General features: G+C 58.6%; 1 protein-coding gene and 2 long non-coding RNA genes across 12 annotated transcripts; 1 reads left to right on the top strand and 2 right to left on the bottom strand.

The window, feature by feature from the left end:
• Positions 1 to 165: 165 nt before the first annotated feature.
• On the top strand, positions 166 to 22902 carry DLG4 (discs large MAGUK scaffold protein 4). 9 transcript variants are annotated; one of them, XM_025428615.3, is made up of 21 exons: positions 170 to 273; positions 475 to 515; positions 9137 to 9202; positions 12511 to 12564; positions 12697 to 12747; positions 12933 to 13057; positions 13155 to 13324; positions 13443 to 13579; positions 13727 to 13871; positions 16493 to 16788; positions 16905 to 17007; positions 17148 to 17262; positions 18551 to 18727; positions 18866 to 18902; positions 18990 to 19017; positions 19145 to 19192; positions 19289 to 19390; positions 19610 to 19782; positions 20679 to 20788; positions 21338 to 21429; positions 21527 to 22902. In XM_025428615.3, exons 5-21 carry the CDS (start codon positions 12718 to 12720, stop codon positions 21631 to 21633), a joined length of 1995 nt encoding a protein of 664 aa, XP_025284400.1. In that variant the 5' UTR covers positions 170 to 273; positions 475 to 515; positions 9137 to 9202; positions 12511 to 12564; positions 12697 to 12717; the 3' UTR covers positions 21634 to 22902. The 9 variants fall into 9 exon arrangements, 8 of the variants coding, with proteins under 8 accessions (XP_025284400.1, XP_025284398.1, XP_048966102.1 ...); XM_025428613.3 differs by having other exon boundaries at positions 9137 to 9301; XM_049110145.1 differs by having other exon boundaries at positions 9137 to 9301; positions 12511 to 12565; positions 12689 to 12747.
• On the bottom strand, positions 7027 to 11885 carry LOC118354767 (uncharacterized). The gene is made up of 3 exons (XR_007410737.1): positions 10141 to 11885; positions 8527 to 8587; positions 7027 to 8149 (listed from the first exon to the last, which is right to left on the bottom strand). It is a non-coding gene; the product is annotated as an uncharacterized LOC118354767 (long non-coding RNA).
• LOC118354764 (uncharacterized) lies at positions 22408 to 27748 on the bottom strand. 2 transcript variants are annotated; one of them, XR_004815835.2, is made up of 3 exons: positions 25823 to 27748; positions 24858 to 25007; positions 22408 to 24528 (listed from the first exon to the last, which is right to left on the bottom strand). It is a non-coding gene; the product is annotated as an uncharacterized LOC118354764 (long non-coding RNA). The 2 variants fall into 2 exon arrangements; XR_007410736.1 differs by having other exon boundaries at positions 24858 to 27748.
• Between the last annotated feature and the right edge of the window lie 106 nt (positions 27749 to 27854).

Here is a 27854-nt window from a genome sequence, read left to right as displayed (position 1 = left end):
GAAAGGCCTGGGGGCGGAGCCGAGTGGGGCTGGGACTTGAGGACCCTCCTGCTGATCCTTCCCCACCCCACTTAAGCCCAGGGAGAGGGGACAGGCTAGGGGAGGTGAGTGAGCCGCGCCTTGGTCCATGGGTCTCTTCCCCATCCCATTCCTCCCTCGCTTGCATTTCACCAGCTCCCCGGTCAGCCCTCTGGCTCCTGGCCCCCCCACTGTTGCGATGGGCGCCCCCTCTCTTGGCTGTCCTGCACAGTGACCTCTTCCAGGCCCTGCTGGGTGAGTAGCCCTGATTCTCTGGGGACGCTGGGGTGCGAAGGGCTGGCCTGGGCCTGCCAGGGCAGTGAACACACTTGGGGGACTGTCCGGTTGGCAGCCAGGAGGCCCTAAGGTGCCAGCAGCAGTCAGGGCAGGGGTGGGGGCAGGGGAGCCCCCCCAGGTGGGGTGGGGGAGGGTAACTCAGCTGTATTCTGGTGACAGACATCCTGGACTATTATGAGGCTTCCATCTCAGAGAGCCAGGTAAGGGGGTGAGGTGGGGCGCCTCCCCAGAGGGGCAGACAGGGCAGGGGCCGAGCTGCCGCCCCACCCTTGGGGGCCTTGAAGACAGACTTCTGAGCCCGGGGTGCAGAGAATCCCAGACTCCACGGTCCTGTTGGTCCCTTTCCCCTTCTGCTTCCCCGCCCCCCTCCTCCCTTGGCCCCAATTTCGGGCATAAGGAGTCCAGCACAGAATTACTTCTCATCCTTCCTCCTGTGCAGCCTGAGGGAGAGCTGCCCCCCCACCGGACTCCCCCCTGCCTGCCCCCCCAGACCCCCCCTCCCGCCAGCCAGCACTGCAACTAGCATGGGTGCTGCCAGCCCCACAGCGGGTGCTTCCTCTCCTGAGACCCAGGAGGCCTCCTGATCTCTGGCGCTGGTGCCTGGCCAGGCCTCCATCTTTGCCTTGGGGCCTGTCTGCCTCCGCTCTGCTCTCCTCTCCCATTATCCGGGTTCCTGCCAGCACTGAAGCAGTTAACTCTGCCAAGGCACCCCCCCATCCTCGCTCCTCGCTCCCTCCCTCCCTCCCCCTGCTTCCTCTCTCCTCCTCTCTCCCCTTCCCTCCTCGGCTCCACGGCTCCCTCGGCCGCTGCCGCCTCCAACCCCCCCACCCCACTCCCCCGCCGCGGCCCTAGCCCCTGGCCGGCAGGCAAGACCCCCCCCCTACCCCGGGGCTCCCTGAAATCCAGTTCCCCTCCCCCACCCAGCTCATGCCCCAGCCCCCGAACTCCGGGGCTGCCAGCCCCCGGTGCCCCCGCCCCTCCTGAGAATCGGGGTGTGCTCCCCAGGCCCCCTCCCCTCCACTGGGGACTCCCTTCTAGGGCCCCCTTCCCCTCCCTCCCACGCACCCCTCCCCTTCCCTTCTCCAACCCCCTCTTTCCCCTCTCACCCCTCCCCCCATCCTGGCCCCCCCTGCAAAAGTGGGGTGCGGAGGGGGGAGGGGTGAGAACCCACAGAGGGGAGGAACGAAACTCCGATGAAGTCAGAGCCCCTTACCCGCCGCCGCGGCCAGCCCCCCCAACATGGACTGTCTCTGTATAGTGACAACCAAGGTAAGCACGATAGGGGGGCTCTCAACTGGGGGGAGGGTATGAGTTTGTGGGGAGGGGTTAGGCAGGCCTGATCTGGGGCTGGGGGCTGGGAGTGTACTGGGGGGTCATGATTTACTTTGGGGGTTCACATTTGAGATCATGCTAGGTTTGGCCACAGGTGCCCCCTGGAGTGATCTCTTTGTACCTGTAGAGAAATGGAAAATTTGGGCTGTTTTGTGGTTTGGGGGGGCTGATGGGTTTTGGGGTTCACCAATGATGTTTGAGGGAGACTTATTTAAGGAGAAGCCTGGCTCACATGGGAGTCCTGCTCTTGTGCATTAGAAGGTGGACTGTGTGAGGGGGGGTTCTCTTCCCTCCTGAGGGACAAACTGGCTTCTGGGTGTCTCGTCCAATTTCAGGGGGCTCTTGGCATGGGGGTAGACGGTTATTGGCTGTGAGTGCCTGACTGGTCTGGGGGTGTCAGCTGGCAGAGGAGGGGTGGGCCTTCAACCTATAGAGCAAGCGTCTTGTGGTGGATACATTTGGGGGTACGCTCAATTACGGGGAACTGGGAATTCAGGGTTTGGTCCTATAGAGCGGGATAGTTGGGAGTTGTCAGAGGGCTAGCGCCTGACACAGGATCACCTGAGGGAATGGACCAGGTGAGGTGAGGATTTGGGGTGCTCCCTTGGGAGGGAGAGGCTTGCAGCAGTGGAGGATGCCAGACCCTGAGGAGGAGGAGGAGGAGAGCTTTGGGGAGAGAGGGGATTTGAGGAGGGGACCAGGTGGGTGGTGCAGAATTTGGGGGTGGCCCAGGCAGGTGCTCAATATCCCTGTCTCTTCCCACACTGTATCCACCCCTTGTTGAGAAAGGAGAAGAGCAGATGGAGGGGCATGTTCCCCTTACCCCTGTCACTTGGCATCAAGGTGGGGGAGGACACCTGGATTTCAGGTTCCCAGGGTGCAAAGGAGCTGGAGGAGGAGGGCAGGGTTGGCAGCAGTGAGGACCGGCGGAGGGGGACCCCGTGGTTGGAGCCGGAAAGGGCAGCGCTTGGATGGGGAGCACAGGCCAGCTCCTGGTGGGATGCAGAATACCTAGGTCTTGGCTGTGAGGCTCTGGGACTGGCAAGCTGGATGCCTGGTGTGTGGAGGGAGCTTGGGCGGGTGGCAGGCAGCTGGGGGTTGGGGGGTGGGACAGGAAGTGGGGGCCGGGGAGGCGGGGTCCGGGTGAGTCACAGGCTGGGGAGGGGGTTATATTTAGTGGGAACTGCAGCTTCTCAGGGGAGGGAGCTGAGGACACACATGTTCCCTGCCACAAACTCACACATGTGTGTACACATGCATCGTGCACGTGTGAGCATGGATGGAAGAGACTGGAGGCTGGGGACCTCAGGGTCTGGAGTCCCCACACCCTCTGCAGAGCTATTTGCTTGCCCCCCCTCCTCCCCCCCAGTTCTGTGGGCTCCAGACTTTCTCCTATGCTGCCACTTCCCCCATGCCCTGGAGTTGCAGTGGATTTTTTGCCTCTCGCTTACTCTGGCCTGGTCTCCTCTAATGTCTGTCTGATCCTTTGCTTCTCCTGTCTCCTGCCCTTAGCGTGCCCCTGGCGGCCTCAGCTTTGCTGGCTGTGGTCCCCTGCGTACAGGTGTACCCAGAAAGCCAGTTGGAATGTGGAATGTGTGGGCTCTGCTTCCAACATGGGAACACACATATGCGAGCGAGGGTGAGGGGCTTGCCTGTACTGGCAGCTATTCTGGGAGGGGGAGCTCTTCATCTCCCTTCCAGACTCCTACTTCTTCGACGGAGCCCAGGGTGAGCGTCCCCGAAGGAAGGAGCCTTGCTCAGAGAGGCTCAATCATGCATTTGGGGGCTTTTACAGAGGCGCGGAGGAGACCCAGGCTTGCCACATTCCTTGGCCAGAAAACTTGTCAGTCTCGGGATGACGGAGACTCCAACTCCCATAAGGCCTTGAGGCACCAGAGCCCTCAGTGGTAGAGGGTTGCTGTCCGCGGGGCTGTTGGGAGTTGTGGTTCCTCTCTATCCAGGGCAGCGGAGGGTGGCCCCGGGAGGAGCCGGCAGGGGGCACGAGGCACCGGTCTCCCGCCAACCCCCCGCCTCTCCCACCAGCGCCCTCCCCCGCCCCCAAGACTCTGGGTGGGGTAGGGGATGCTCAGGCTCTGCGGTCGGTGCGCTTCCCAGCCCCGTTTGGGAGTCGTCCATCTTCCGTTGCCTATATTTAGATTCGTGCCGCAGTAATTTGGGGAACATGTATGGAATGCCTACCATGCGCCAGGCCCTGTGCTTTGTGCTAACTCCTGCCTTCAGAGCGATCCCTGGGTCTTACTCTGCGCCGGGGTCTCTGCCGGCGTCGGTCTCTGAGAATCTCTCCCACTCCGCCCCCGTCCCTCCCCGTGCTCCCCGCGCTGCTGCCGCCGTTGCCATGGCAACCGGCGACGACTGAGGTTGCGTGGCGGACTGGAGGGGCCGGGCGAGGGTGTCGGAGGGCGGAGCGGAACGGGTGGGGGAGGGGGGAGTGGGGAAAGACTAGGCCGGCGGGGGGGTGGCTTTGGCCGGAGCCCCGGAGGCGAAGCGGTTAAACCCTCCGGGTGGTCCTCATTGGGCCCTGCGGAGGTGCCGGGGGCGGGGCGGTGTGGCCAGAGGCCTCATTCATTGGCGGCCAGGGGCGTGGCGGAGGGCCAGTGTAGGCGAGGCCGGGGGAGCGAATGGGCGGGAAGTGGACGGAGGCGTGGCCTCCCGGAGGCAGGTGGGTGGGGTCTGGCTTACTCCGTGGAGGGAGGCGGTGGCACCCCTCGGGAAGGGGCGGGGCCTGAGGCCGGCTACCCCGACCAGGATGAGGGCCGGGCTGACCCCGCAGGGGCGTGGCGTGGTCCCCCGTGGCGAGAGGAGTCGCGGGGTCTGAGGGCCTGCAGTCTAAGGGGCTGCGGGGTGCGGGGGTTTTTGGGAAGGAGAATCCAAGGGCTGGGCGATCTGACGTCTCACTTTTCCTAAGATGGAGGCCTGTTCGGATTTCATCAGAGCACAACCTCCTACCTCAGTTCTCTGTTCCAGAGAGACGGTTGCTAGGCGACGGCAAAGTCCATGATTGCTGCGTTGCCAGGCAACAGGGAAACGGAAAATGGAGGGAAAAAGGAAATGGGGGATGGGAGGGGGGGTCTTAAGGGGCCACAGCGCCCACTGGTGGAGAACGAGGGAGTGTGCACTCTCTATTCTAGAAGGAATTTCGAGTCCAGCTCCTTGAGCTCGGGCTCCCCCTGAGGAACCGAGCATCCTATACAGATATGAAACTAGGGCATTGGGGGTCATCTTGGGGGCGTATCCCGCAGATTCCGACCAACGGGACGGGAGTGACATAGGCGAGGTTCTAGGGCAGTCCGTCCTCTCTGCCCTGTGTGGGCATTAAAGATAGAGAGGCCCAAGGAGAAGCAGATTTGAGAAGACTGATCACTGGGCTTTAAGAGTTGGGAAGGTGGGCGTTTAATAGAATATTTGGAAGAGTTGCTTTCAGGGTCAGCTGTTTGGGGGGAAGATGGAAACCTGAGAGGCAGTCGTTTTGGGGGTGTTCTGGAGGATTTGTGGGTCACTGCAAATTGCAGGCCAGATCTTACTTTAGATGAATTTTTTTTTGAGGCTTGGATGTGGGGGAGATAGATATTTTTGGGAGCACTCTTCTAACAAAGTTGGAATTCGGAATCATGAAGATGATGTTGAGATGTAGGAAGGGCAGCCAGAAAAAGGAGTAATGTATGAACTTGAGTGAAGAAAGGAGATAGGGAAGTATCTTGCAACTTAAAGGTTTAGGAATAAGTTGAAGACATTGCCATTGAATTTGGAGGGTCAGCTTTAAGACACATTAAGGACTCCCAGAAATCGGGGTCTGGTGATATATATATTTTAAGTTTTTCCTTTTTTTAAAAAAGTTACTTATTTAAGTAATCTCTACGCCCAATGTGGAGCTCAAACTCATGGCTCAGAGATCAAGAGTTGCATGCTCTTCCCACTGAGCCAGCCAGAGACCCCACTGGTGGTCCCTGGACCTGCATCCTGGAAAATCATGAGTGTCTCATTAGATGCAGAGATGTGGCCAGGGGACCCCAAACGGATTTGAAGAATGCTTATTTGGTTGTTTGCACTAGAGCAAGGGTGATATTTGCACTAATTTCAAGGTCTCTGTGAATGGATGAGGGGATATGATTTTGAAAGGGATGACTTAAAGGGTAGTTTACTTTGAAGGGACAGCCAGTACCTGTGGTCCTCAAACTCTTGGAAAGCATCGTGTTCTCTCAGGTGGGGCTGGCTGGACTGCTGGTTAGGATAGTGGCTGTCCTGGCATCCAAAGGGATCCCATCAACCGTCTTTGTGGAGGGGATTGTGGAGGGGGGGCTTGCGGGAGGCATTTTAGATAGTTTGGGGGTCCCTCTGCCGTGAGAGGGAAGTACTTCTTCCTTCTGGCGCCTCGGGCGTCCAGAAGAGAGGAGTGGTCCAGTGAAGTGTGGGAGTAGTTAGGGGTCTGGTGATTTTAGGGGCAGATGATTCCGTGAGAACTGCAGATATAAATTGGTAAATCTCAGGAGTGCCTGTGCAGAGGGGTCGGAATGGGAGTGTCCTGTGCAAGGTGAAGTCCACAGAGAAACCGCTGGAACCCTGGAAGTTGATAGCTAAGAGGGTCTCCCCTCACCCCCTCTCTCCCATCGTGACGCTCTCCCGCACTGCGCAGGCGCCTCCCCCCCCCCTCCGGCCGCAGCCTCCAGTCGCCGCGTCCGCCGCAGCCCCCGCCCCTCTGCCCCTCCCCCTCCCCCAACCCTGGGACCCTCGCTCTCTCCCACCCGCCCCCATCCCCTCAGTCCCCCTCCCCTTCTCCATGTCGGCTCGGAACAGATTCGCCTCCATGTGTCTCTGCGTGGTACGTGCCGCGGTACGGGCTCCGACCCCGCTTCCCTCTTCCCGGACCCCCCAAATCTCAGGGTGCAAGCTTCAAGTGCTGTCGCTCTTCCTTCTGCTTGGCGCGGGGTCTCTGGGTTGCAGTGTCTAGCGGACAGGCGCAGTGGGTCGCCCCTCTTATCAACATCTCCACTTCCACTCACACCCCTCTGTTTCGGGGGTGCAAGCCTCGGTTCCAGGTCATTCTGTGCAGCTGCGGCTCCAGTGATGAGAGGGCCAAGGGGGGAAGGAGCAACAGCGATCCCCAGGCCTTTTACCTGCCCTAACGCACTGGGGGTTCAGACTTGGTCCCAACGTGGCATCGGAGCTGTTGCCGCTCCAGCCCAGAGTCCCAGTAGGGTAAAAGAGGGGATGCTCCTTTCCTGCCTGCCCTGCTCTACTTGACCGGTAATCTGGGCCAAAGAGGTGCTGACCCCACCCCCACCTCTCAGTTAGCAGGTATGAGCAGTATCCCCCATCGCTTCAGACGGTTCCCCTCCTCCCCCTTACTACATGTCCAATACTCTGAGAATTTCCCAGGAATGGACATAGGGCCTAACCTCCATCAGCCACATTCTGGGAACTTTGGTACCTTCCCCTTGTGCCCCATTTCCCTCACGCTGGCTTCTAAGGCAGGGTGACAAAAATTTGCCTTCATCCCCTCTCTAGAATAAATGATGAATTTCTGCGATTCCATTTTCTTTATGTGCACCCCGATGTGTCTGCATCACATTCGGGGATCTTTCTTTGTGAGGTGGGCTGAAGTTGGAGGGGTCATGGGCTCCCACCCTCCCCCAGACCGGGAGAGGCTAGAAGCTTCCACCCTGGGGCCTTGCCCCACACCCCGCAGGGTATGGGGACACCCGACACAGCCAGGAGAGCTGCTTCTTCCCTGCCCTCCTGGACCCCCAGTCCAGGCTGCAGACCACCTTTTCAGGATGTGGAGTGAACATCCTCTTTCAGTTCTCGTTATTCTGTTACCAAGATGGCCCAGCCTTGGGTGTATTTAACTTAGCCCCACCCCCCACCTCCAACTTTTCCTTCTTCTCTGCTTGTTGTGCCCATGGGCTTGAAACCCAGAGCTCAGGATTTTCTTTACGAGTCTGTGGCTTAGAAGACGGAGTGTATCTTGATGAACCCCTGTTTTCCTTCCGAGAGGCACTCCTTGCCCCTCATCTCTGTCATGGGTGGGACAGGCTTTGTGTCGGCGGCCCCACGTCCCTCCAGTTCTCTTGCTGCCCACTTAGCTACAGCCAAACGTGGGTCACATACTGGGAACTTACAGAATCCCACTCTAGCATCAAGCATTGACCTTCGATCTCGCAACTGGTGCCCTCCACATGTTGGGGTACACAGCTTCTCAGATGCTTTTTTGAGAGGAAGTCTGTCTTCTGTGTGTCCGGTGGTGGGTGTGGGTGGGGTGGCTTCTGTCTTCTCCAGTCCCCGAGGGAGCCCTGCCTGTGGTACCCTCCTCCTCCTCCCCTGAGCTTGGAGTTTGGGAGGGTCTGCTTGGGGAGGGAGTAGTGTGAGGGCAGAGGCCGATGTGGGAGGGCCCTGGCAGGGTTGCCACCTTCACTGCGGTCTCCAGCTGCGCTGTTCCTCTCTCTCTGGCCCCCAGTTAATCTCCTTTCCTGGTGTCCTTGTTAAGCTAGCATGGGAGCATGGGAGGTCTGTGAGATGGCTGTGGTTGGTTGGGAAGGGAGTCAGGTGTTGTGTTGGGTCTTGCCCCCTGAAGGCCAGAGGGGGACCAGCAATGGACTCTGAGACTCAGCGCTCTACCCCCTTCGGCATCAGCCAGCCTGGAACTGACACCCATTCCTGCCCGCCCTCCGAGCCCTACTGCCTCACTTCCTCCCCCATCCCCTTCTAGTATATCCGATTAACTGGCTGGGCTGTGGGCATTGGTAGGGATGGGGCCAGGCATCTGGGGGCCCCTTTGCAGACTACTTGGGAACCAGCTGGGCCAGTGGAAGAGGAGCTGGACTAGTTTAGCGTTGTCCTGCCTGGGGGGCTGATGCGAAGTACCTGCCAGTGCTGGAACAGCCAGTCGCTCTTGGGGTAGAGGCTGCAGTGGGAAGACTGAGGCCTGGAGGAGGGTGGGGCAGGAATGAGATGGGATGTGGGGTGTGTGTGTGTGTGTGTGTGTGTGAGCGCGCGCGCTGCAAGTAGAGTATGGAGGGGGGAAGCTTACAGACATGGGGGGAGTGGGGTGAAGATGAGGAGAAGGATGGGGGTACAAGTGTCAGAGGGCTGGTGATGGGACAGGATGTGTGACAGGGACCTGATGCCTAAGGCCCAGGCAAGGGGGGTAGAGATGGAGGCTGGAGAAGGGGGTGTGCGGTGTGGAAGGGGGTGGGGAGGGTGGGGGGGCAGCTGGGGGCTGGGACGTGGGGATGGGGGCTGGGATTTCGGCTGGGAGCTGGCGGCCTAGACGGCACAGGGGCTGGGGGAGGGTGGAGAGTGCAGAACCAATGGCGCTGGAGGGAGGGGGGAGGAACTGGTCTGGCCCCGAGGCCTTCCGCACAGCACTGGAGGGGGGGTAGGGATGGGAGGGGGGAGAGGAGGTGGCCAGGCGGGCAGCCTGGAGCCCGAGGCCCTGGGCCGGCCCCAGTGACGCCTTGGTCCCCATCCCCAGAAATACCGCTACCAAGATGAAGACACGCCCCCTCTGGAGCACAGCCCGGCCCACCTCCCCAACCAGGTAAACGCCCCCGAGCTGGTGCACGTGGCGGAGAGGAACTTGTCCCACCTCGAGGCTGTCCACGGGGTCGTGGGCCACGCCCACCTCTCCCCCCTCAAGGTAGGAGACTCGGGCGACCCCCTCCCCAGTGCGGCCCTTGGAACCTCGGAGCGGCGGCCACCGCCAAGGGCTGGTAGGGCCACAGCCGTAGGTGGGATGGGGCGGCCGCCCGGCCGGGGCTGGGGCTGCTGGGGCCTGGAGGGGGAGCACGGAGTGGGGGGGGGGGAGCAGAGACACCTGATGCCCCAGAGGAGAAACAGAGGCCCGACGAGTGGGAGGGGGCCAGCCCAAAGCCAGGGTGTATGTGCGTGCTCACAGCCAGCCCGGGGCAGAGATGCGTGCACCTCCAGGATGCTCCCGCCCCAGGTCCTCTCCATTCCTTCACACCCCCCACCTCCGTTTCCGTTCCTTGTGTCCTGAGCTCTGTTCAGAGCGCCTGCTGCCCTCATTTGCTCCAGTCCCTTCTCGGCCTCCTCCCCCCACTTCCGGCCTCTGAGCCTGGCTCTCCGCTGTTCCCGCATCTCCAGCCCTTTCTATCTGTCTGGCCGGAGATTCCCGGCAGCCTCCCGGCAGGGCAGCCACGGGGCCTTTCTGCCTTGGCCCCCGGCCCCTGGCTGCCCCAACCTCAGGTCCCCTCCTCCCCGCCTTTGCCTCCCGCTGGCTGGCTGGCTGCTGCTTCTGGATGCTGTCTCTCTCTTCCTCCCACGCACTCTCCTGCTGCCTCCCCAAGCCCCAGCTCAGGCCCTCCTCGTGGGGCAGCCAGCTCTCCCTCCCGTGGTTACCCTTCCCTCGTGGTCCCCTTTCCTCTTCCTGCCGCACCTCTCTCTCATCCCACTGCCACCGCCACTGCCCTCACTGCCACTGTGCTTCTTTTCTTCGGGTCCTTCCTGTCCCCTCACCTGTTCCCTGCCCCTTCTCCTCCAACGTGCTCGCACTATGTTTTCCCTTCTCAGGGCCACACCGAGATGGGGGAGACACCAGGCGATCCGGGAGGAGCAGGGGTGGGATTCCAGAATCTTGTGGGATATCCTGGGAAGGGCAAGGCTGCTGACACTGCACCTAGAAGAGGGAGATGAGGAGGAAGGGAGGGGGCGGCAGTAGGTGCAGGCGTGAGGACGAGGAGTCCGCAGGGAAGGGAAGACTATTCTGTGGCCCGCGGTCAAATGGAGAGACCACAGAAGGGTCAGAGGCCCCTGGTGCGAGGATGGGCTGGGCAAGCCTGTGAAGTTAGGGCCCCGGTGAGCTGATGGAGGGGAATGGAAAAAAGGCCCATCTGGAGGTGAGGAAACAGCACGGGGTATCTGTGGGAGACTGGACATGCTCTTTGCGGGATCGGGCCATTAGGTCCCTGCGGGAGGAGATGTGGGAGAGGAAGGTGTGCAAGAGGGTAGTGGGCTGAGGCTAGTGAGCACTGGGATCGGGAGTGGGGGCTCTGGAAGCAAGGGAAGTGGAAAAGAGAGTGCTGGAGGCCCTGATCCCGTGAGGCAGCATCTGGGGGACAGGAGAAGCCTCGATTGGTAAAGGAGATGGGGAGTGGGGTGAGAATGAAGGACTGATTTGGGGACAGAATCCCTAGGGTTTGAAGCTGGGATAAGGGAGACTGGTGGTGATTGATCTCTCTGGGGAATCAGAATGGAGGATGAGGGCCCCACAGAGAGGAGGAGTGGGGCTGGAGGGGCCATAGGGGCCCAAGACAAGGAAGGACACAGGCTGGGTTGGCAGGTGGAAACTGTAGGGTGGGACAGAGATACCGTGGAGGGTGTGGGATGCTGTAGAAAGGGATGGGAAGCAGGTGAAGGTAGTTGAGAAGAAGGCTTTTGGGGAAGGAGGCTCTAGGATAAGGATGGGGTGGGGATGGGGGATGGGCTGTGGGATGGGGAACCGACATGTGGATGAGATTTTAGCACTCGGGGGCCATTGGTTGGATAGCAGCATTTGCTGAGATTTGAAGGGTCAGAGGTTGGTGGTTTTAATAGATTTATGGGTATGAGATGAAATCTATGACAGAGCTGGAGAGGTAACGTGTGGTGTCAAGAAATAGCAGTAGGAGAGAGGAGGGGCCCCTTTGGAGGGGGAGATCGAAGAGTCTGGGGAATCCGGGATGAGTGCCTCGCGCTTGGTAGGCTCCAAATAAATATTTAAGGAGGAGATAAGTTGGGGTCCCCGGAAGGAAGCTCGTGCCCGCCTCTCCCATTGCCATGGCGACGGGCCTTCGGTTGCCCTGGCAATTGGGGAAGCCCCTAGGACTGGCCTGAAGCTGGCCCCGCCCCAGAGTCTAGAGACCCTGCTGCGTCGGGGCGACTGACGTCAGGACCTGGGCACGCCCGGCTTTAACCCTCTCCCGGGTGTCGCGGGGTGGGGGGGAGTAGATGAGGAGATAGGAACCGGATGTCTTTCACCACTCCTTCCTGACGTCCTGTTCACTGCGTAGGGTGAGGGGCGCCGGGCGGGCGCCAGGGGCTCTTGAGGATGTGCTGCGCGCACCAACCTCTTGGGCTTGGACCGCTCTCGCCGGGCTCTCGGGGGGCGGGGCCAGGGCCCAGGAGGCGGGGCTAGTGGATCCCTCTGCCTTCGGGAATCTGGTCGCCCCTAGGCCACGCCCATCTCCCCCCCTCCCGTTGTCCTGGCGACAGGGCCTTCTGGAGATGGGTCTCCCCAGGCCGTGGCTGGGCTTAGATACCGTTGCTAGGCAACAGAGTCGTTAGAGGAAGGGGTGGATTGGGGGGGAGGGAGGGGCCTGCAGCTGGGGGAACCCCGGATTCCTGGGACCTACGGGTTAGGGCAAATGTGTGTGATGGTGAGGGGCACATCTGAGGGTGGCTTCTCAAGGTTTCTGGGTGTATATAGGCGGACAGGGGGAGGGATAGGGGCAGGATGGGGGGGCAGGACCCGGTGGACATAGAAGCCCAGGGGTGTAAGTGTGTAGCACATAAGACAGCAGCACCCTGTGGTGTTACATCCGGTGAGAACTACCCCCTTCGCCTGCCCCCCCCCTTTACCATCTGCTGCTCCCCCATCTGGTTGTCACTCCCTCCATTACTGCTTTCTCAGACACCTCCTTCCACATTCAGGGGGCCTGGGCCGGGCAGAGTTAGGGCCTGGCACATGTGCGTGTGTGTTTGTGATAGGGGTTGAGCTGGCTCCTTGAGTGGTTCACGAGGAGGCTTGGTTAGGAGGCTGAAAGGGTAGCCGGACTGTGGGGACCCCCGATGACAGGCTTCCTTTTGAGCCAAGACTCAGGCAGCCCTGCATCTCCTTTCCCCTCACAGGCCAATTCTCCTCCTGTGATTGTCAACACAGACACTCTAGAAGCCCCAGGCTATGTGAGTTGTTTAGATTTTAGGGCCCTTGCACGAGGACGGAGGGAGGGGGTGGGGTGGGGGCTGGTCCTTGGTTCTGCGGTAGGGGTGCCCATCTCACTGGTTTTGTGTTTCTGATCCATGTTGGAGTTGCAGGTGAACGGGACGGAGGGGGAAATGGAATACGAAGAGATCACATTGGAAAGGGTGAGCAGGCTCCCCATGCCAAGCCCCCTGCCTCCCTCTGGGGGCTGTTGTCAGGGCCAATCTCTCAGCTTTGTCCCTGCTCATGGCTCCCTGCTCCCCCCTTCCCCCCCAGTCACCTTGCCCGGAGCAGGCAGGCAGCGGGCAGCTGGGGGGAGGCCTGACTCTCCTCCCCTCCTTCTGCCCAGGGCAACTCCGGGCTGGGCTTCAGCATCGCAGGTGGCACCGACAACCCACACATTGGCGACGACCCATCCATCTTCATCACCAAGATCATTCCTGGAGGGGCTGCGGCCCAGGATGGCCGCCTCAGGTGGGGAGAGGGGATGGGGGTCAGAATGCTGGTCCCCTCTGAAGGGAGGGCCCTGGTGGCAGAAGCTCCTGGCTCAGGCCCACCTTGCTGCCCCCAGGGTTAACGATAGCATCTTGTTCGTGAATGAAGTGGACGTGCGGGAGGTGACCCACTCCGCTGCAGTGGAGGCCCTCAAGGAGGCGGGCTCCATTGTCCGCCTCTATGTCATGCGCCGGAAGCCCCCAGCTGAGAAGCTCATGGAAATTAAGCTTATCAAGGGCCCTAAAGGTAGTAATCTGTCACATCTCCCAACTCCCCCAGCCCAACCGGTCCCCTCCCCCCTGCCCCGCCCCAAGGCCTGCTCCCCTGGCACCCGGGCGCCCACCTCTGTCCTGCCTCTGTCCAGGTCTTGGCTTCAGCATCGCGGGGGGTGTAGGGAACCAGCACATCCCTGGAGATAACAGCATCTATGTGACGAAGATCATCGAAGGGGGTGCCGCCCACAAGGACGGGAGGCTGCAGATTGGGGACAAGATCCTAGCGGTGAGGACTTCCATCATTCCCCCAGCTCATGCTTGAGTCTCGCCTCCTGGCCCCCGGCAGGCCCAGCCTTCCTCATCACCGTCCCCACAGCATGTCTGTCATGGGGCTGTTTCCAGCCCCATCTGAGCTCTCCTTCCTTGGCCCTAGGTCAACAGTGTGGGGCTGGAGGACGTCATGCATGAGGATGCCGTGGCAGCCCTGAAAAACACATATGACGTTGTCTACCTAAAGGTGGCCAAGCCCAGCAATGCCTACCTGAGTGACAGCTATGCTCCCCCAGACATCACAACCTGTGAGAGCCCTCCAAACCTCAAAGCTCCCCATCACCCCGTCCCAGTTACTCCTGTGACATCCCAGGGCCCTGTTCCTCTTCGGATACTTCCCACGAAATAGAAACCACTTCTCATGTTCTGTGGTTGGAGACTCGATGGAAAAATCAGTCACCACAGAAAACCCAGAAAAGATTGTCAATAGTCTCTTCCCCAGAAGGCGCAAGGCCCAGATGGTTTTGTGGCTCATTTTTTCAAATCTTTAGGGAAGAGATTATTCTTTTTTAATTTTTTAATTTTTTTTGGGGGGGGGAAGAGATTATTCTTACGCTCCTTCTGAGCAAAAGATTAAAAAAAATTCACGTTTTATTTTATGAGGGCACTTCAAATGGTCGCAAAGCTGATGTAAAAGAAGGAGAGTATAGGCCTCATTTTGCTTCTGAATAGAGACGTGAAAGTTTATAGTGACGTACTGATAAACATAGCAGCGGTTTAAGGGGATAACGTTACAAAATATCATTTGTTTTCAGAAAACTAAAGATGGTTCTGTTTGGGGAAACTTTATTTTTTTTTTAAGATTTTATTTATTCATGAGAGACACACAGAGAGAGGCAGAGATAGAGGCAGAGGGAGAAGCAGGCTCCCTTTGGGGAGCCCGATGTGGGACTTGATCCTGGGACCCTGGGGTCATGACTTGAGTCAAAGGCAGATGCACTGAGCCACCCAGGTGCCCGTGTATTGGGAAACTTTTTAATATGATTTGTTTGAGAGACTAAAATTGTAAGCTCCTTCAACTAGACGTGGGAAGAGACATTGAGGAAATGCAACATCTGTTTTCACGTGAAAACTTAGTAAACGAGGAATGCAGACATTTTCCATACATGAAAAGTAGTTGTCCTACCAAGAGGATCCTTGGCTCCTTGGAGAAGGGGCCAATTCTCAATCTTGGGCCAGAAATGTATGAGATGAGCTTGTAACTTTTTTTTTTATGTCAGAAAGTGATGGAGATACTCAAGATTGCTAGGTTGTGTTAATAACACAGGATGGGCTCCTACTGGCTCTTCCATCAAAACATTCAATATGTGAAAGTCTGTGAGATCATAATGATGTGTAAGAATAATTGGGTGTGCTTGGAGGATGCTAGGAGACCCATTCATTCTGATACCTGGCAAACACAGAGAAAGAGTGAGGTATTTATGTTCCCTTTCCTATACAAATGACACCTCAGAATTACCAAATTATTGATGTAGCGAAGTTTTTTTGTTTTTTTTTTTTAAGATCTTATTTACTTATTCAGGAGAGACACAGAGAGAGGCAGAGACAGGAGAAGCAGGCTCCATGCAAGGAGCCCGATACGGGACTCGATCTTGGGACTCCGGGATCATGCCCTGAGCTGAAGGCAGACGCTTAACCACTGAGCCACCCAGGCATCCTGCAAAGTTCTTTAAAAAAAAAAATTTTTTTTAAAGAAGATTTTACTTATTTATTCATGAGAGACCCACAGAGAGAGGCAGAGTCACAGGCAGAAGGAGAAGCAGGCTCCTTGAGGGGAACCTGATGTGGGACTCTATCCCAGGACCCTGGGATCATGACCTGAACCGAAGGCAGACGTTCAACCACCGAGCCATCCAGGAGTCCCTAAAAACACTTTTATTTATTTATTTATTTATTTATTTATTTATTTATTTATTTATTTATTTATTGTAGACTCTACACCCAACATGAGGCTTGTACTCAACCCCTAGATCAAGAGTTGTATGCTCTACCAATTGAGCCAGCCAATTGCCCCAAGGGAAGGTTCTTTTTTTATAGAATAATTCCTACCGATAAGTGCTTCTACCTCCAAAACAAAAGTAGAATACCCTATTTTGCAATCCCCAATGAACTATCTGAACCAGGTAGTGGTCCTCAGTGGCCGCTAAAGCTCTTGGGTGAAAGGCTGGGGTGGGGGGATCGGCTGGCCACCTCTGAACCTGCCAGGTAGTTTCACCTAAGATCACCAGATAGTCTTGTCTCCTGTTGCACAGCTGTCCATTTCTACTGGGTTGTCGATGAAGTATTTGTGCCTCTGAAAAATTGAGCTTGAGTCTGACAAAGTCTCCAGAACGAATTACCAGTTTACTGGAAAAACAGAGCAGAGGCACATGTTAACACCATCGAAGATGCAAGCAGTCATTTCCCCATTAGAATCAGCCTAATAGAAAATGGGAAATTCTGTTAGACAGATGACCTAGTTTTCCCAACCAACGGATGGCCAACAGAAGGAAGAGAGAGAGAGAGACAGAGAGAAAGAGGGAGGGAGGAATTTTATAGATTAAGAGATTTGAGAAACAGCACCCAAAAGAAAACTCCCAAAGTCCTGAAGCCTGATATTCATATTCCCCTTGACTTGAGCACCCCAGGCACACCGAGGATATGTGACCTTCAAATCGGTGACCCCCTGGGAGAACCAGCCCCTGATATGGCCTGTGAATCCTGCCCCCCACCATTGCTGGGATGTGATGCCCCCTTCACCCACCCCACTCTCCTGTCTGAGCCCACTCTCCTGATTCCCTCCTGGTTCCCTAGGGAGAAGGTGGGGTGGTGGGTGCTTTCCTTCTCGAAGTTCGATCTTACCCCTTCTCCCACGTCTTCCTCTCTCCAGCTTATTCCCAGCACCTGGACAACGAGATCAGTCACAGCAGTTACCTGGGGACTGACTACCCCACAGCCATGACCCCCACTTCCCCTCGGCGTTACTCCCCGGTGGCCAAGGACCTGCTGGGGGAGGAAGACATTCCCCGGGAACCGAGGCGGATCGTGATCCACCGGGGCTCTACGGGCCTGGGTTTCAACATTGTGGGTGGCGAGGACGGTGAGGGCATCTTCATCTCCTTTATCCTGGCCGGTGGCCCTGCAGACCTCAGCGGGGAGCTGCGGAAGGGCGACCAGATCCTCTCGGTGAGGGAAGGCCTGCCCCTGCCCCCTCACCACTGGGCACCCCCCCCCGCCCCCTGGGGCAGAGCGCAGAGCTCTGGGGCCCAGCTCTGACAACCTGGCCTCTCCCTTGTCTCTAGGTGAATGGCGTGGACCTCCGCAGTGCCAGCCACGAGCAGGCTGCCATCGCCTTGAAGAACGCGGGTCAGACAGTCACCATCATTGCCCAGTATAAACCAGAAGGTACCAGGCCTGAAGCGCCCCAGCCTGCGGCTAAGCTGGTCTTCGGGGTGCCAGCCCCTTGGCTTGTGGCTTCTGCCAGGCCCAGTAAGGGTGGCAGGAAGGCCAGGGCCGCAGCTCAGGAACCTTCTGGTCCCTTCTAGAGTACAGCCGATTCGAGGCCAAGATCCATGACCTCCGGGAGCAGCTCATGAACAGTAGCCTCGGCTCAGGAACCGCCTCCCTGCGGAGCAATCCCAAAAGGGGTTTCTACATCAGGTTGGGGTGCTTCCGGGCCAGGCTTGACTTTGTTCTCTGCCCCCTGCCGCTGCCCCCCAGATCTTCTCCTCACCCCTGCCTACCTCCCACTACCAGCTGGGCCTGATGCTCTGCTGCTGGCCATGGGCTCGGCCGCATAGGTTAGGGACCTTAGATACTCTGTATCAGCCGGAAGGGGGCCTCTGGGCTGAGTTCCCCTGCTGCCGTCTGGCCCTTGGTCACCCCTACGTTTCCCCCTGAGACCTCCACAATCTGGTGACATGCAGGTCACTGGCCGGCAGGGCAAGGGCCTCTAGGCTGGGTGGACTGTGGCCTGCGTGAGCACCTCCCTGGGGGTGGCCCAGGGGAGCGGGGTGCCTGGTGTCGTGGGCGCCATGGCTTCTGCCTCCCCAGCCTCCCCTGCCGGGGCTCTGCTGCTGTCCTCAGAACTGTCGCCTCACCTCTTCCCCAAGGCCCAGACCCGCACTGCTGGCCATCTGCTTTCTGGGCACGTTCCCCCGGGATGTCCCACAGGCATCTTAGCTCTATGTGTCCTGAGTGGGGGCTCACTGCTTTCTCCCATGTTCTGGAGCTCTGTCTTGCTGCTCCAGCTTTCTCCCTCACTAACTGGTGCCGTTAACTGGCGCCCATCCGCCCAGACTCCTGCCTCCAGGGGGCCTGGCTTGGCCCTGCCCTGCCTGCTGAGCTCCGGTGCGCCCCCCCACCCCCCCCCCCACGCCGCCGCCCTGTCCTCGGTTGGTCTGTTCTGGCTTCCGGGTGTCTCCAGGCCGTCCCAGAGCGCCTCCCCTTTCACCTTGTTGCTGTGCTCCGCGTCTTGGCTGCCTCAGTGGTCCTTCCTTCCCCTGGCCTGACCCCAGGGGTCGTGGTAGGCTGATAGGAATTCGATACTGGTGGGGCTGATCAGGGATAGCACAGTGGTCCTTTTCTTTCTTAGGACCTTGTGCCGATTCCGGGTTACCTCTGGTTGTCCTGTGCATGCGTGCTGCACACTGCTTCCATGGGAGGGTGGTGTTCCAGATTGTTCTCTAGGAATTGCACTGAGTCCGTAGTGGCTCTGGTCCCTGACACAGTGTGGACTGAGTGGCAGATTGTATTGAGTGTGCCTCAATAGTAGAGCTTTCGGTCCTCCCAGGTTTTGAGTTCCTTGGAGTCCGCGGCCCCTGTGGGCAGGCTGTCAGCCGCTGTGCTTGGCTGTAGCCCCCTGGTCTGGAACCCCAGGCGGGTCTAGGGGTGCGGGGCGCAGGGGTGGCCTCGACCCACCTCTGATGGATGGCTGCCTGCCCCCCAGGGCCCTGTTTGATTACGACAAGACCAAGGACTGCGGCTTCCTGAGCCAGGCCCTGAGCTTCCGCTTTGGGGACGTGCTGCACGTCATCGATGCCAGCGATGAAGAGTGGTGGCAGGCGCGGCGGGTCCACTCTGACAGTGAGACGGATGACATCGGCTTCATCCCCAGCAAACGGCGGTGAGGCTCCCAGGCCCACAGCCTTCCTGCCACAGGCACTCAAGGCCCAGAGGTCCCCGGGTGGGCAGCCCCAGGACCTCCTGGGAGGGAGGGTGCCCGGCATCTCCCTACCCGCCTATCCCTCCATGTTCCCCACAGGGTTGAACGACGGGAGTGGTCAAGGTTAAAGGCCAAGGTAGGTGCCGGGAGTGAGCTTGGTGGGGAGGGGAGGGGCGGGGCGGGTGGGACTCCACCAACCACGTGGTCTGCTCTTTCTCCGTAGGATTGGGGCTCCAGCTCTGGATCACAGGGTAGGTAGGGTCCACTCGGTACCCCGGGGTGAGGGAGCCCTGAGTCTCTCTTGATAGCGTCAGGAAGGCGGCAGGGGGTCCTGAGTCCCATCTCCGAGCCCCTCGCAGACGCCCTGCCTCCCACTAGGTCGAGAAGACTCCGTTCTGAGCTATGAGACAGTGACTCAGATGGAAGGTGAGTCCTGGCCCCTGCTGCGCCCCGGCCCTGTCCCTGCTGCACCCCTGCCGCACTCTGCCCAGCCGTCCACCTGAGCTGGCTTTCTGTCCCCAGTTCACTATGCTCGCCCCATCATCATCCTTGGGCCCACCAAGGACCGAGCCAACGATGACCTTCTCTCCGAGTTCCCCGACAAGTTCGGATCCTGTGTTCCCCGTGAGTGTGGGTGGGGCCCCTGGGGCGAGGCAGGGAGGTGGCAGTGGGGCCCATGGGGGGGGGTCTCAGGCAGTGGGCCCGCAGGCGTTGGGGTGTAGGAGGACACAAGGGTCTTCAGAGGAGGGGGGCCCTGACGGGCACCGCCAGCCCTTGCAGTACTGGTCTCCCTAGATGAGGGTTGGTGGTTAGATCTTGGGGGGGTGGGGGACTTCCTGGCAGATACAACTCGACCCAAGCGGGAGTACGAGATAGACGGCCGGGACTACCACTTCGTGTCCTCCCGGGAGAAGATGGAGAAGGACATCCAGGCGCACAAGTTCATCGAGGCGGGCCAGTACAATAGCCACCTGTATGGGACGAGCGTCCAGTCCGTGCGGGAGGTGGCCGAGCAGGTAAGGCCCTGTGGGCAGCTGGCCCCTTCCCCTCCCTCTCCCCACCCCATGGCCTTCCCCAGCTCTCTCTAACTCTCTTTCTCTGTCTCTCTCCCCACTGGGTCTCCACTCCCTCCGCCTTTTCCTCCTCCTCTGGGGCAACTCTGGCTGCCTGCTCCCCCCACCTGCTTCCCTGGCTGCTCCCCGACCTGCTCCCCTGCCTCCCTCTCTCCCTCGCTTGTTTCCTGACCCCAAACTCACGCCACCATCTGTGCCCTCTCCTCCCCTTCCCTGTGCTTTGCCCCACTTCTCATCTCTTCCTGTGGTCTTGCCCGTGGGGCCTTGGCCTCTCCGATGTGGACCCTCCCTCTGCCCTGCTCCCTTGTGGCCCCTGGCCCTTGCCTCTCCCGGGGTCTCTGCCCCCCGTCCTGCTCCTCCTTTCCCCCCCGCTGCCCCCAACTCCTGCCTTCTCACCCCCTGTGGCTCCCTTCTCCATCTGCCTCTCCTCCCTCCCACCTGTCTCTCCTTGTTTCTTCCATCTGTCTGTCCTCTGTCTGTCCCCCCATCCTACTTCCTTTCTTCTGCTGCCCTCCACACCCCCACCCTGCATGCTGCCCCACCTTTTGGGTCCCCTTCCTACCTGCCCCTCACCCCTCCTCCTGTGCTGGGTTCTTCCTCTGCTCTGTCCATCCCTTCCTTTATCTCTCTGTCTTTCACTCCCTCTGTCCACAACCCCTCCCACCTTAACTCTCTGCCCCCGTGTCTGTTGACATCCGTGTCACCTCCCTTTTGGCCAACCTCCCATCCCCCACCTTTCCACGTCCCATGTCCCATGTCCCGTGTCCTGCCTGGCACCTCTATCTGTCCTGCCCGCCCCCCCCCTGCCGGTCCCCTCCGCCCACCCCGCCCATCCCCAGGGGAAGCACTGCATCCTCGATGTCTCGGCCAATGCCGTGCGGCGGCTGCAGGCGGCCCACCTGCACCCTATCGCCATCTTCATCCGCCCCCGCTCCCTGGAGAATGTGCTGTGAGTATGGTCCCTGGGGGAGGCCTCCCCTCTGCCCCCACCCCCTGCATCTGTGGCCCCGGGCCTCAGAGGGCCTCTGGTGACTTCTCCCCTGGCCCTGGATGGGGATCTGCACGAGAGCTGGAACCCAGAGGGTGCAAGGCCCGCCAGGCCTTTCCCTTGCTCTTCAGCCTCAGGGAGAGACTGGGCAGGACTGCCTATCCCAGCAGCCCCCAGGGGGTACACCTGCCAGGGCCTACACCTGCCAGGGTGAGCCAGGGCCTTCCAGGCTAGGCTGTCAGGGGTTAGAGTCCCAGTGCCATCACTGGGGCTGAAGGCCAGAAGGATGAGGCTCTGGAGAGGTCCAGAGTGGCCACACCTGGCTGGGGTGGGTCCTGGAGTGGGTGTGTGTGGAGGAGTCAGTGCGGCCCAAGAGGATCCTGGGAATCGTGTATTTTGCTCTGTGCTCCAAACAAGAACCTGCTGGTGGCCACTTGACATCCCTGGATGAAGGAGGTAAAAGGCAGGTGGGACCTGTGCTCAGGGCTGCATCTGTCTCGCTGTCCACAGAGAGATTAACAAGCGGATCACAGAGGAGCAAGCTCGCAAAGCCTTCGACAGAGCCACCAAGCTGGAGCAGGAATTCACAGAGTGCTTCTCAGGTGAGGCCCGTGGGGTGGACAGATTGGAAGAAGGCTTCCCTGGGTGGGTGCCCCACTGTTGGCTGGGGTCTGGCCTCACTCCCTGCTCCACCCCCAGCCATCGTGGAGGGCGACAGCTTTGAAGAGATCTATCACAAGGTGAAGCGTGTCATCGAGGACCTCTCAGGCCCCTACATCTGGGTCCCGGCCCGAGAGAGACTCTGACTCCTCCCCTGCCGTGGCCTGGACTCGCCCCGCCTCCGTCCCGCGGGCCCCCTTGGTCTGGACTGAATTGCCCAAGCCCTCCGCGCCCCCTAGCCTCCCTCCCGTCCCTTCTTATTTATTTCCTTTCTCACTGGATCCAGCCCTGGAGGGGGGACACTCCCCTGCATGTATCCCCGCACCCCAGGAACCTGGGGTCTGGGGGGGAGCCGGGCTCCTGGTCCCAAGCCCGTGCTCCTGAGGACCCTAGCCCTTGCCCGCCCCCAATGCACACATGAGCCCATCGGGGGCCACCTGCCCTCCCCCACCTCCTCCCACACACATTCCAGAAGTCAGGGCCCCCTCAAGGAGCACCCCGCTGCAGGGACGCAGGGCACAGGCCTCCTCTGTCTCCTGAGGCCAGGCCTGGGTCCCCCCTGCCCTTGTCATAACTCCCCAGGTCCCTTGGTTTAGCATTTATTTTTTTCCCATTTTTTTTCTTCTCAAAGGTGGTTTTTTTGGGGGGATAAGTGGGGGACCCCGCTGTGGGCCCCCTGCCTTCCACGTGCCCCCCACCTTTTTTCTTTGCCGGTTTGCATGAATGGAAGGTCTAATTGTGGCTTTTTTTTCCTGGGATTCTTTTCTTTTCTTTTTTCTTTTTTTCCTTTTTTTTTTTTTTTTTCTTTTTGGGGAAAGGGGAGGGTTGGGTCTAGGGAGTGGGAGCGTGGGAGGGAGGGTGGGGGGCAGGGGTCGGGGGTTGTGCGTCTGGGAGCCAGGGGAAGACTGGAAATGCTGCCGCCTTCTGCAATTTATTTATTTTTTTCTTTTGAGAGAGTGAAAGGAAGAGACAGATACTTGAAACCTGGTGTGTGGCCTGGTTATTTGGGACCTGGGTATAGAGGGAGACAGGGTGGGAGTGTAGGGATGACTCTTGTAGTCAGATCCTTCTTCACACCAGCCCAGAGAGGGGAGGATGGCTTACAGGGGGTCTTGGAAGGACCCTGAAACCAGGGACTCCAAGTTGGTAGTGAAGTGTGGGCCTGGGATGAGCTGGACACGCCGTCGTCCAAAGTCACTGACAGACCTGGAAAGAGGCTGGACTGGCATATGTCCCTACAAACTTAGCCCAGCCCTGATCACTCCTCTGGGCCGCCTGGGTCCTGTTGGGCAGCATGACACTCCCTAAGGGAAAATAGAGAGGAAACTCTCGGTTCAGGTTCATAGACTTGCGGACAGAGCTGGGCTCTGGCAGTGATGTTTACAGAGATTTGCTGGTAAGAAATGCTGTGGAAATATTTTTTTGTGGGATTCCTTTATACCCCATCTCTATAGAGAGATTCAAAGCAGCTTTGCCACTAACCAGGGTAGGAAAATGGAACCTCGATATATTAAAAAAAAAAAAAAGGCAAAAACATCTGCAGTAGCTAGAAGGGGAAATAGGATCTCTGAGCCTCCTGGTAGACAGGGCAAAAAGGGAAGCAGCCCATCATGTAGTTCATTGTTAGAAAGGAGATCAAAAAACTCTGGTTCTTTCAGGGAGTCAGATTTTCCTGACCCCAAGCCTTGCTGATGCTTCTCAGATGCTGTTATGTAGAATATTGGTTCTTGGCTTTTCTTCTGCCACTGTTCGTGCACTTGACAGGCTCCCTTCCGCCAGAAAGGCCTCAGCTGCAGCAATCAATGAGCCATTGCTGGCACTACCCCATTCTTCCTCTGATTTAGGGGCCCCAAGGTGTGTGGGGGGGGGAGGCTGAGGTGGAGGGTACAGACTTGAGATGGTTAAGCCCCAAACAGTGCAGAAGGGCAGTTTCTGTTGCCCCAGGTTAACAGAGAGTTGAATGCAAAAGATTCCCTCCACTGCCCCCACGGAGCAGCAGTTCTGGGGAGGGTGGGATTGGCCCAACCTAAGCGGGTACAGATCTCTAGCCGCGTGTCACTTAAACCAGCGGTCCTCTTTGGATTGTCCCTACAAACTTCTGTGCAGGCTCTAGACAAAAGAACCCAGCCAACTGAATCCTGGGGGGTCTACATTTCGGGAAACCTCCAAGGTGACTCTGATGTCTTGCTGGGTGCAGAAGCACTGCTTCCAAGGATGGCTTTTTCCCCCCCCCACATAATCCTTCTTTTAGCTTGGTTCTGCGTAGGAGCAGATGGTTTGAGGCTATGCTGGTGTTTTCTGCCATCGGCCAGAGGGAGGAATCTGTGAGCTGAGGAAGGTGTGTGCAGGTAACGTGCCTGGATCGAAGGGGTTAAGGAGAGTTCACTGAGAAGGGGCAGAGTCACCTCATTCTGCATGCATCACTTTTTAGATTATGAAAGTAATAGATGTACCTTATAAAAATTCAAATAAATATAGAAATACATATGGTTTAAAAAAAATTCCCTCCCCATCTCATTCCACACACTCCTCAGAGGGAAGCGCTTTGGCAGTTTGTGGTATGTTCTTCCAAATCTATAAAGAGCTCTTCCCTGGCCGGGTTCGGAGACTGAATGTTTGAGTGGTTAGGCGCACTGGATTCCCAGGCCGACTGGGGTTCAAACCCTGCCTCCTCTTCACTCCCGGCCATTTCTTTCAACAAATACTCATTTGGCTCTTCCTTGGTGCCAAGCAGTGTTTGAAATGCTGGGAGTGCAACATCCCGGCCCCCCAGGGGGCCCTGGGGTCCTTGCAGTGGGGAGTGCAGAGCCCAGGAAGTGAAGGGACGCGGGTCGGGTCAGGGAAAGGATGATGGCAGCGCAGCGCAGGGAAAGGGAAAGCGCCTTAGCTGGGTCAGACGGGTCGCTAGGGAGGCGTCTTCTCGGAGCAGCGCTGGGCTTGAGGCCTGCAGGGCGCCAAAGCCTGGGGCGTCCGGCGTGCCGGATGGACAGAGGAAGGGCAGATGGACAGAGGAAGGGCAACGTGGGAAGAAGCCGGTGATGCTGGAGGACAGAAGGGAAGGAGGTCACTGGGGTGGAGCGGGCGGCGGAGACGGAGACGGGAGAGGGTCAGAGAAGCGAGAGACTTGTGGGTTTGAGGGAGAGCGCCCGACACAGCTGGCAGGTGGGCGCCGCAGGTGGGCGCCGCGGGGCTGCCCTGCGCAGGGGGCGGAGGCGCGGCAGGGGGCGCTCGAGAGCCAGGCGGACGGCGCAGGGAGGTGAGGCCGGGCGGGGAGGAGAGGGGAGGGGTGGCCGGGCGCTGGGCTGGGGCTCAGAGCGCAAATTGGGCCAACCGCATCTCTAGGTCGGGGCTGCGAACAGTAACTGCTCACCTCGCTGGTCGTGGCGCACGCAAGGCCGCTGCGCACAGCCCTGCGCCCGCCAGCAGGTGGTCACCACCAGTGCCATTGCCGCCCGGTCTGTTCTTTAGTTAAATAAAACCTGGAAACGTGGCGTTTGAATTTTTTTTTCTAAACGTACACCTGTAAATAAAAGTGGGAAAGAGGAGTGGGCTGGGTCCTGGGTCCCAGAATCCTGGCTGTGCCAGCAGCGAGGAGCCAGGACGAGGAAGTTCTTGCCGAGCAGCCTCGGGTCTGGACACCCTTGAGTGGGCTCTGTGGGTTCTTGCTGGAAACCTCCTCCTTGCCGCCCCTGGAGACCCTCTTCCTTTGCAGGGGGCTCCCAGCACTGAGCCTCCAGCCCGTGCACCCCTCCCTTAACCCCTCCTGCTTCATCTCCACCCAGGCCCTGCTCAGCCTCTCCTGGATTTGAGGAGCTGTAGGTCACCCTGTCTGGAAAGTCAGCACTGAGCCTTCTGTTCCCCCCTCTGCCTGTTGTCCCGTCATTTCTTGGAGAGTCTTCTTGGGTGTCTGACTTTGCAGCCTGAGGGTGCAATGGGCTGTCTGGACCCTGGGGTGGTGGCAAGGGCGCAAGCCAGGCAGGCCCGTCCCAAGCTCAAGCTTGAAAGCCCTCTGAGAGGGGGTGGGCGAACCCGAGGGGGCTCAGCACCCAGGTCTTCTGCATGGGAAGGGAGGGGCTGTCTTAGCCAACACACCAGGTCCCCAGTTCTGCCCCAGGGGAGTTCCTAACCCCCCTCTGGGAGATGGGGAGACAGGTGCTCTGCTGTCCTGACCCCAGCCTTCCCCCTTCCCCACATTCGCAGGCTCCAGGGTGGGGAGGCTTACTGCACTCTCAGCTGTGCTGCTGGTGATGAGAACAGTACCCGAAGAGCCAGCAGGTGTTGAGAACCTAGTGTGTCCCAGGCCCAGCGCTAAGCGCTTTTCCCTCACTCTCTCACCTGACCTTGGCGGTGACTCCGGGCTGGCATGCAGTGCCCCCTCTGACGAAGGGCCAGGCGAGGTCAATCCCAAGCTTGAGTTTGAAAGCCCTCTGAGAGGGAGTGGGCAAACCCAAGGGAGCTCAGCACCCAGCTCAGCACCTATATGAAAGTAGGCTCCATGCCCAACAGGGGCTTGAACCCACGATGCTGAGATCAAGTCTTACACTCTACCGGCCAGGCGCCCTAAGATACATATTATCAAAGGAATAAGTGTAAGAGGTGGGTGAGTTCTCAGCATAAACACACCATCATTGGGGCATAGTTTCCTTTTTGGCTACTTTTTCATTTCTTAGGACTGTCTTTGGTATTTTGCAAGAGGCTTGCTTATAAGTTAGTGCCCCGATTGGTCAGTGTATCATGTGGTTCGTCTGGCTTTCTTCACATTGTTTTATCACCGAGGGCTCTCACTCTAAAGCTACTGGCTTTGGAGAGCATTTTTCAGCACAGCTCCACTTCCTGTTCCCTAATCAGTGGGTTTGGGGAACGCAGTTATGGATAAGAAAACAGATTTCAGAAACATCATATTTCAGTATATAACATGCAAACGGAGGAATGCAGAAATCCTGAGCGTGTGGTTTTCTGCAGTTTGGAGCATGTCCATGCAACTGGCATCCGGATCAAGATGTGCACATTTTTGTTCCCCAGAAGCCTTCTTGTGCTGCCTCCCAAGTCACTGTGTCTGCAAGAGTAAACCACTATTGGGCCCAAAGCAGCACAGGTTTATTTGCCCGAATAAACCAGATTGTGAGTGATGATATAAGGGAATGCTAAACCAACAGTCCAAAAGTCCCCAAAAGGACTGGCCACAGTCCCAGTGCGTACACAAAACAGGGGGCTTTTCAGGACACAGACGATGGGGGTGCGCCCGGGCCTTTCACGTGTCGTGCAAGGACTGTGTTCCAGAAGGTCTCATGACATATAGAACTCTCATGATAAAGTCTCGTTCTGTCATTGAAATAAATTACTGTAACGTAGGGTTTGCATGACTTGGCATTTGGGACGAGTGAACATCTTTAGGATTGCCCGATTTCTAACTTGGCAGGATTTGAATGCATACACTCCTGCCAGAATCCCCCGTGGGACTGTGAGGGTCTGTGCGTCAGCATCTTGGGGACCCCAGGGCCCCGCCATGGTGGTGGTATGGGATCCCTGGTTCTGGGTGTGGTTCTTCGTTCTGGTCCTGGGGCCAGGAGGATTACAGTCCAGTCCTCTCTCTGCTGCTTCCTTGCCTGTTATAACCCTGGGGAACGACTTGCCTGGGGGGCCGGTTTCCTCATCGGCCTCTGGAGTTCATGGATGACAAGTCCAGACACACAGCGGGAGCCGATGGGAGCCTGCTGGCACCAGTCCCGGCTTGGGTGGGAAAGACTTGCTTTCCTGTCTCTCCCCCCACCACCCCAGGCTGCTTGGAGGACTTTGCCCCCTGGGGGAGTGAAGCCAGCGAGCCCCAAGCTGGAGAGCCTGGCTGCAGAGCCTCCACAGGAAGGGGCCCAGGCTCAGATGCCAGGGTCAGAGCCGGGGTTGGGCAAGAGCAGAGCACAGGGCCCCCTGATCCTGGGCAGGGATATTTGGAAACACCAACAATTCTGGGAAATTTGATGGCAGGAAGTGAAAGGAGGGAGGGGCAGGAGGAAACAGCAGGGTGCACCCCAGGCCCGTCCTGGCCTGGCTCCCCATACCAGTGATGAGTGAGGTGACCAGCAGGGGGGCGAGGGGGAGGGGCCAAACCTGGAGAGTCCCCCTGGTGGGGGGGAAGCAGTGGTGACCCATCCCCCACTCCCACCCCACACACATCCCCTGAGTCCCAAATCCCTTTTCACCTCTATTTACTGTCCAAAGTCCCAGGCCCTGGGGATGCCAGGTTCTGAGTGTTGAGACACACGGACACACAGACACGCAGCTGCGCAGCGCTCAGGGCCCTCATATGGGCCCTACACCCTCCCCTCCCATCCTCCAGGGCTATCGGAGCACCCCAAGTCTCCAGGCTTCA

This window comes from Canis lupus, chromosome 5 (assembly GCF_003254725.2).
Source record: "Canis lupus dingo isolate Sandy chromosome 5, ASM325472v2, whole genome shotgun sequence".
Taxonomy (NCBI): domain Eukaryota; kingdom Metazoa; phylum Chordata; class Mammalia; order Carnivora; family Canidae; genus Canis; species Canis lupus.
The sequence above is the reverse complement of the archived record's forward strand: the minus strand, read 5'-3'. Positions and strand labels throughout refer to the sequence as shown.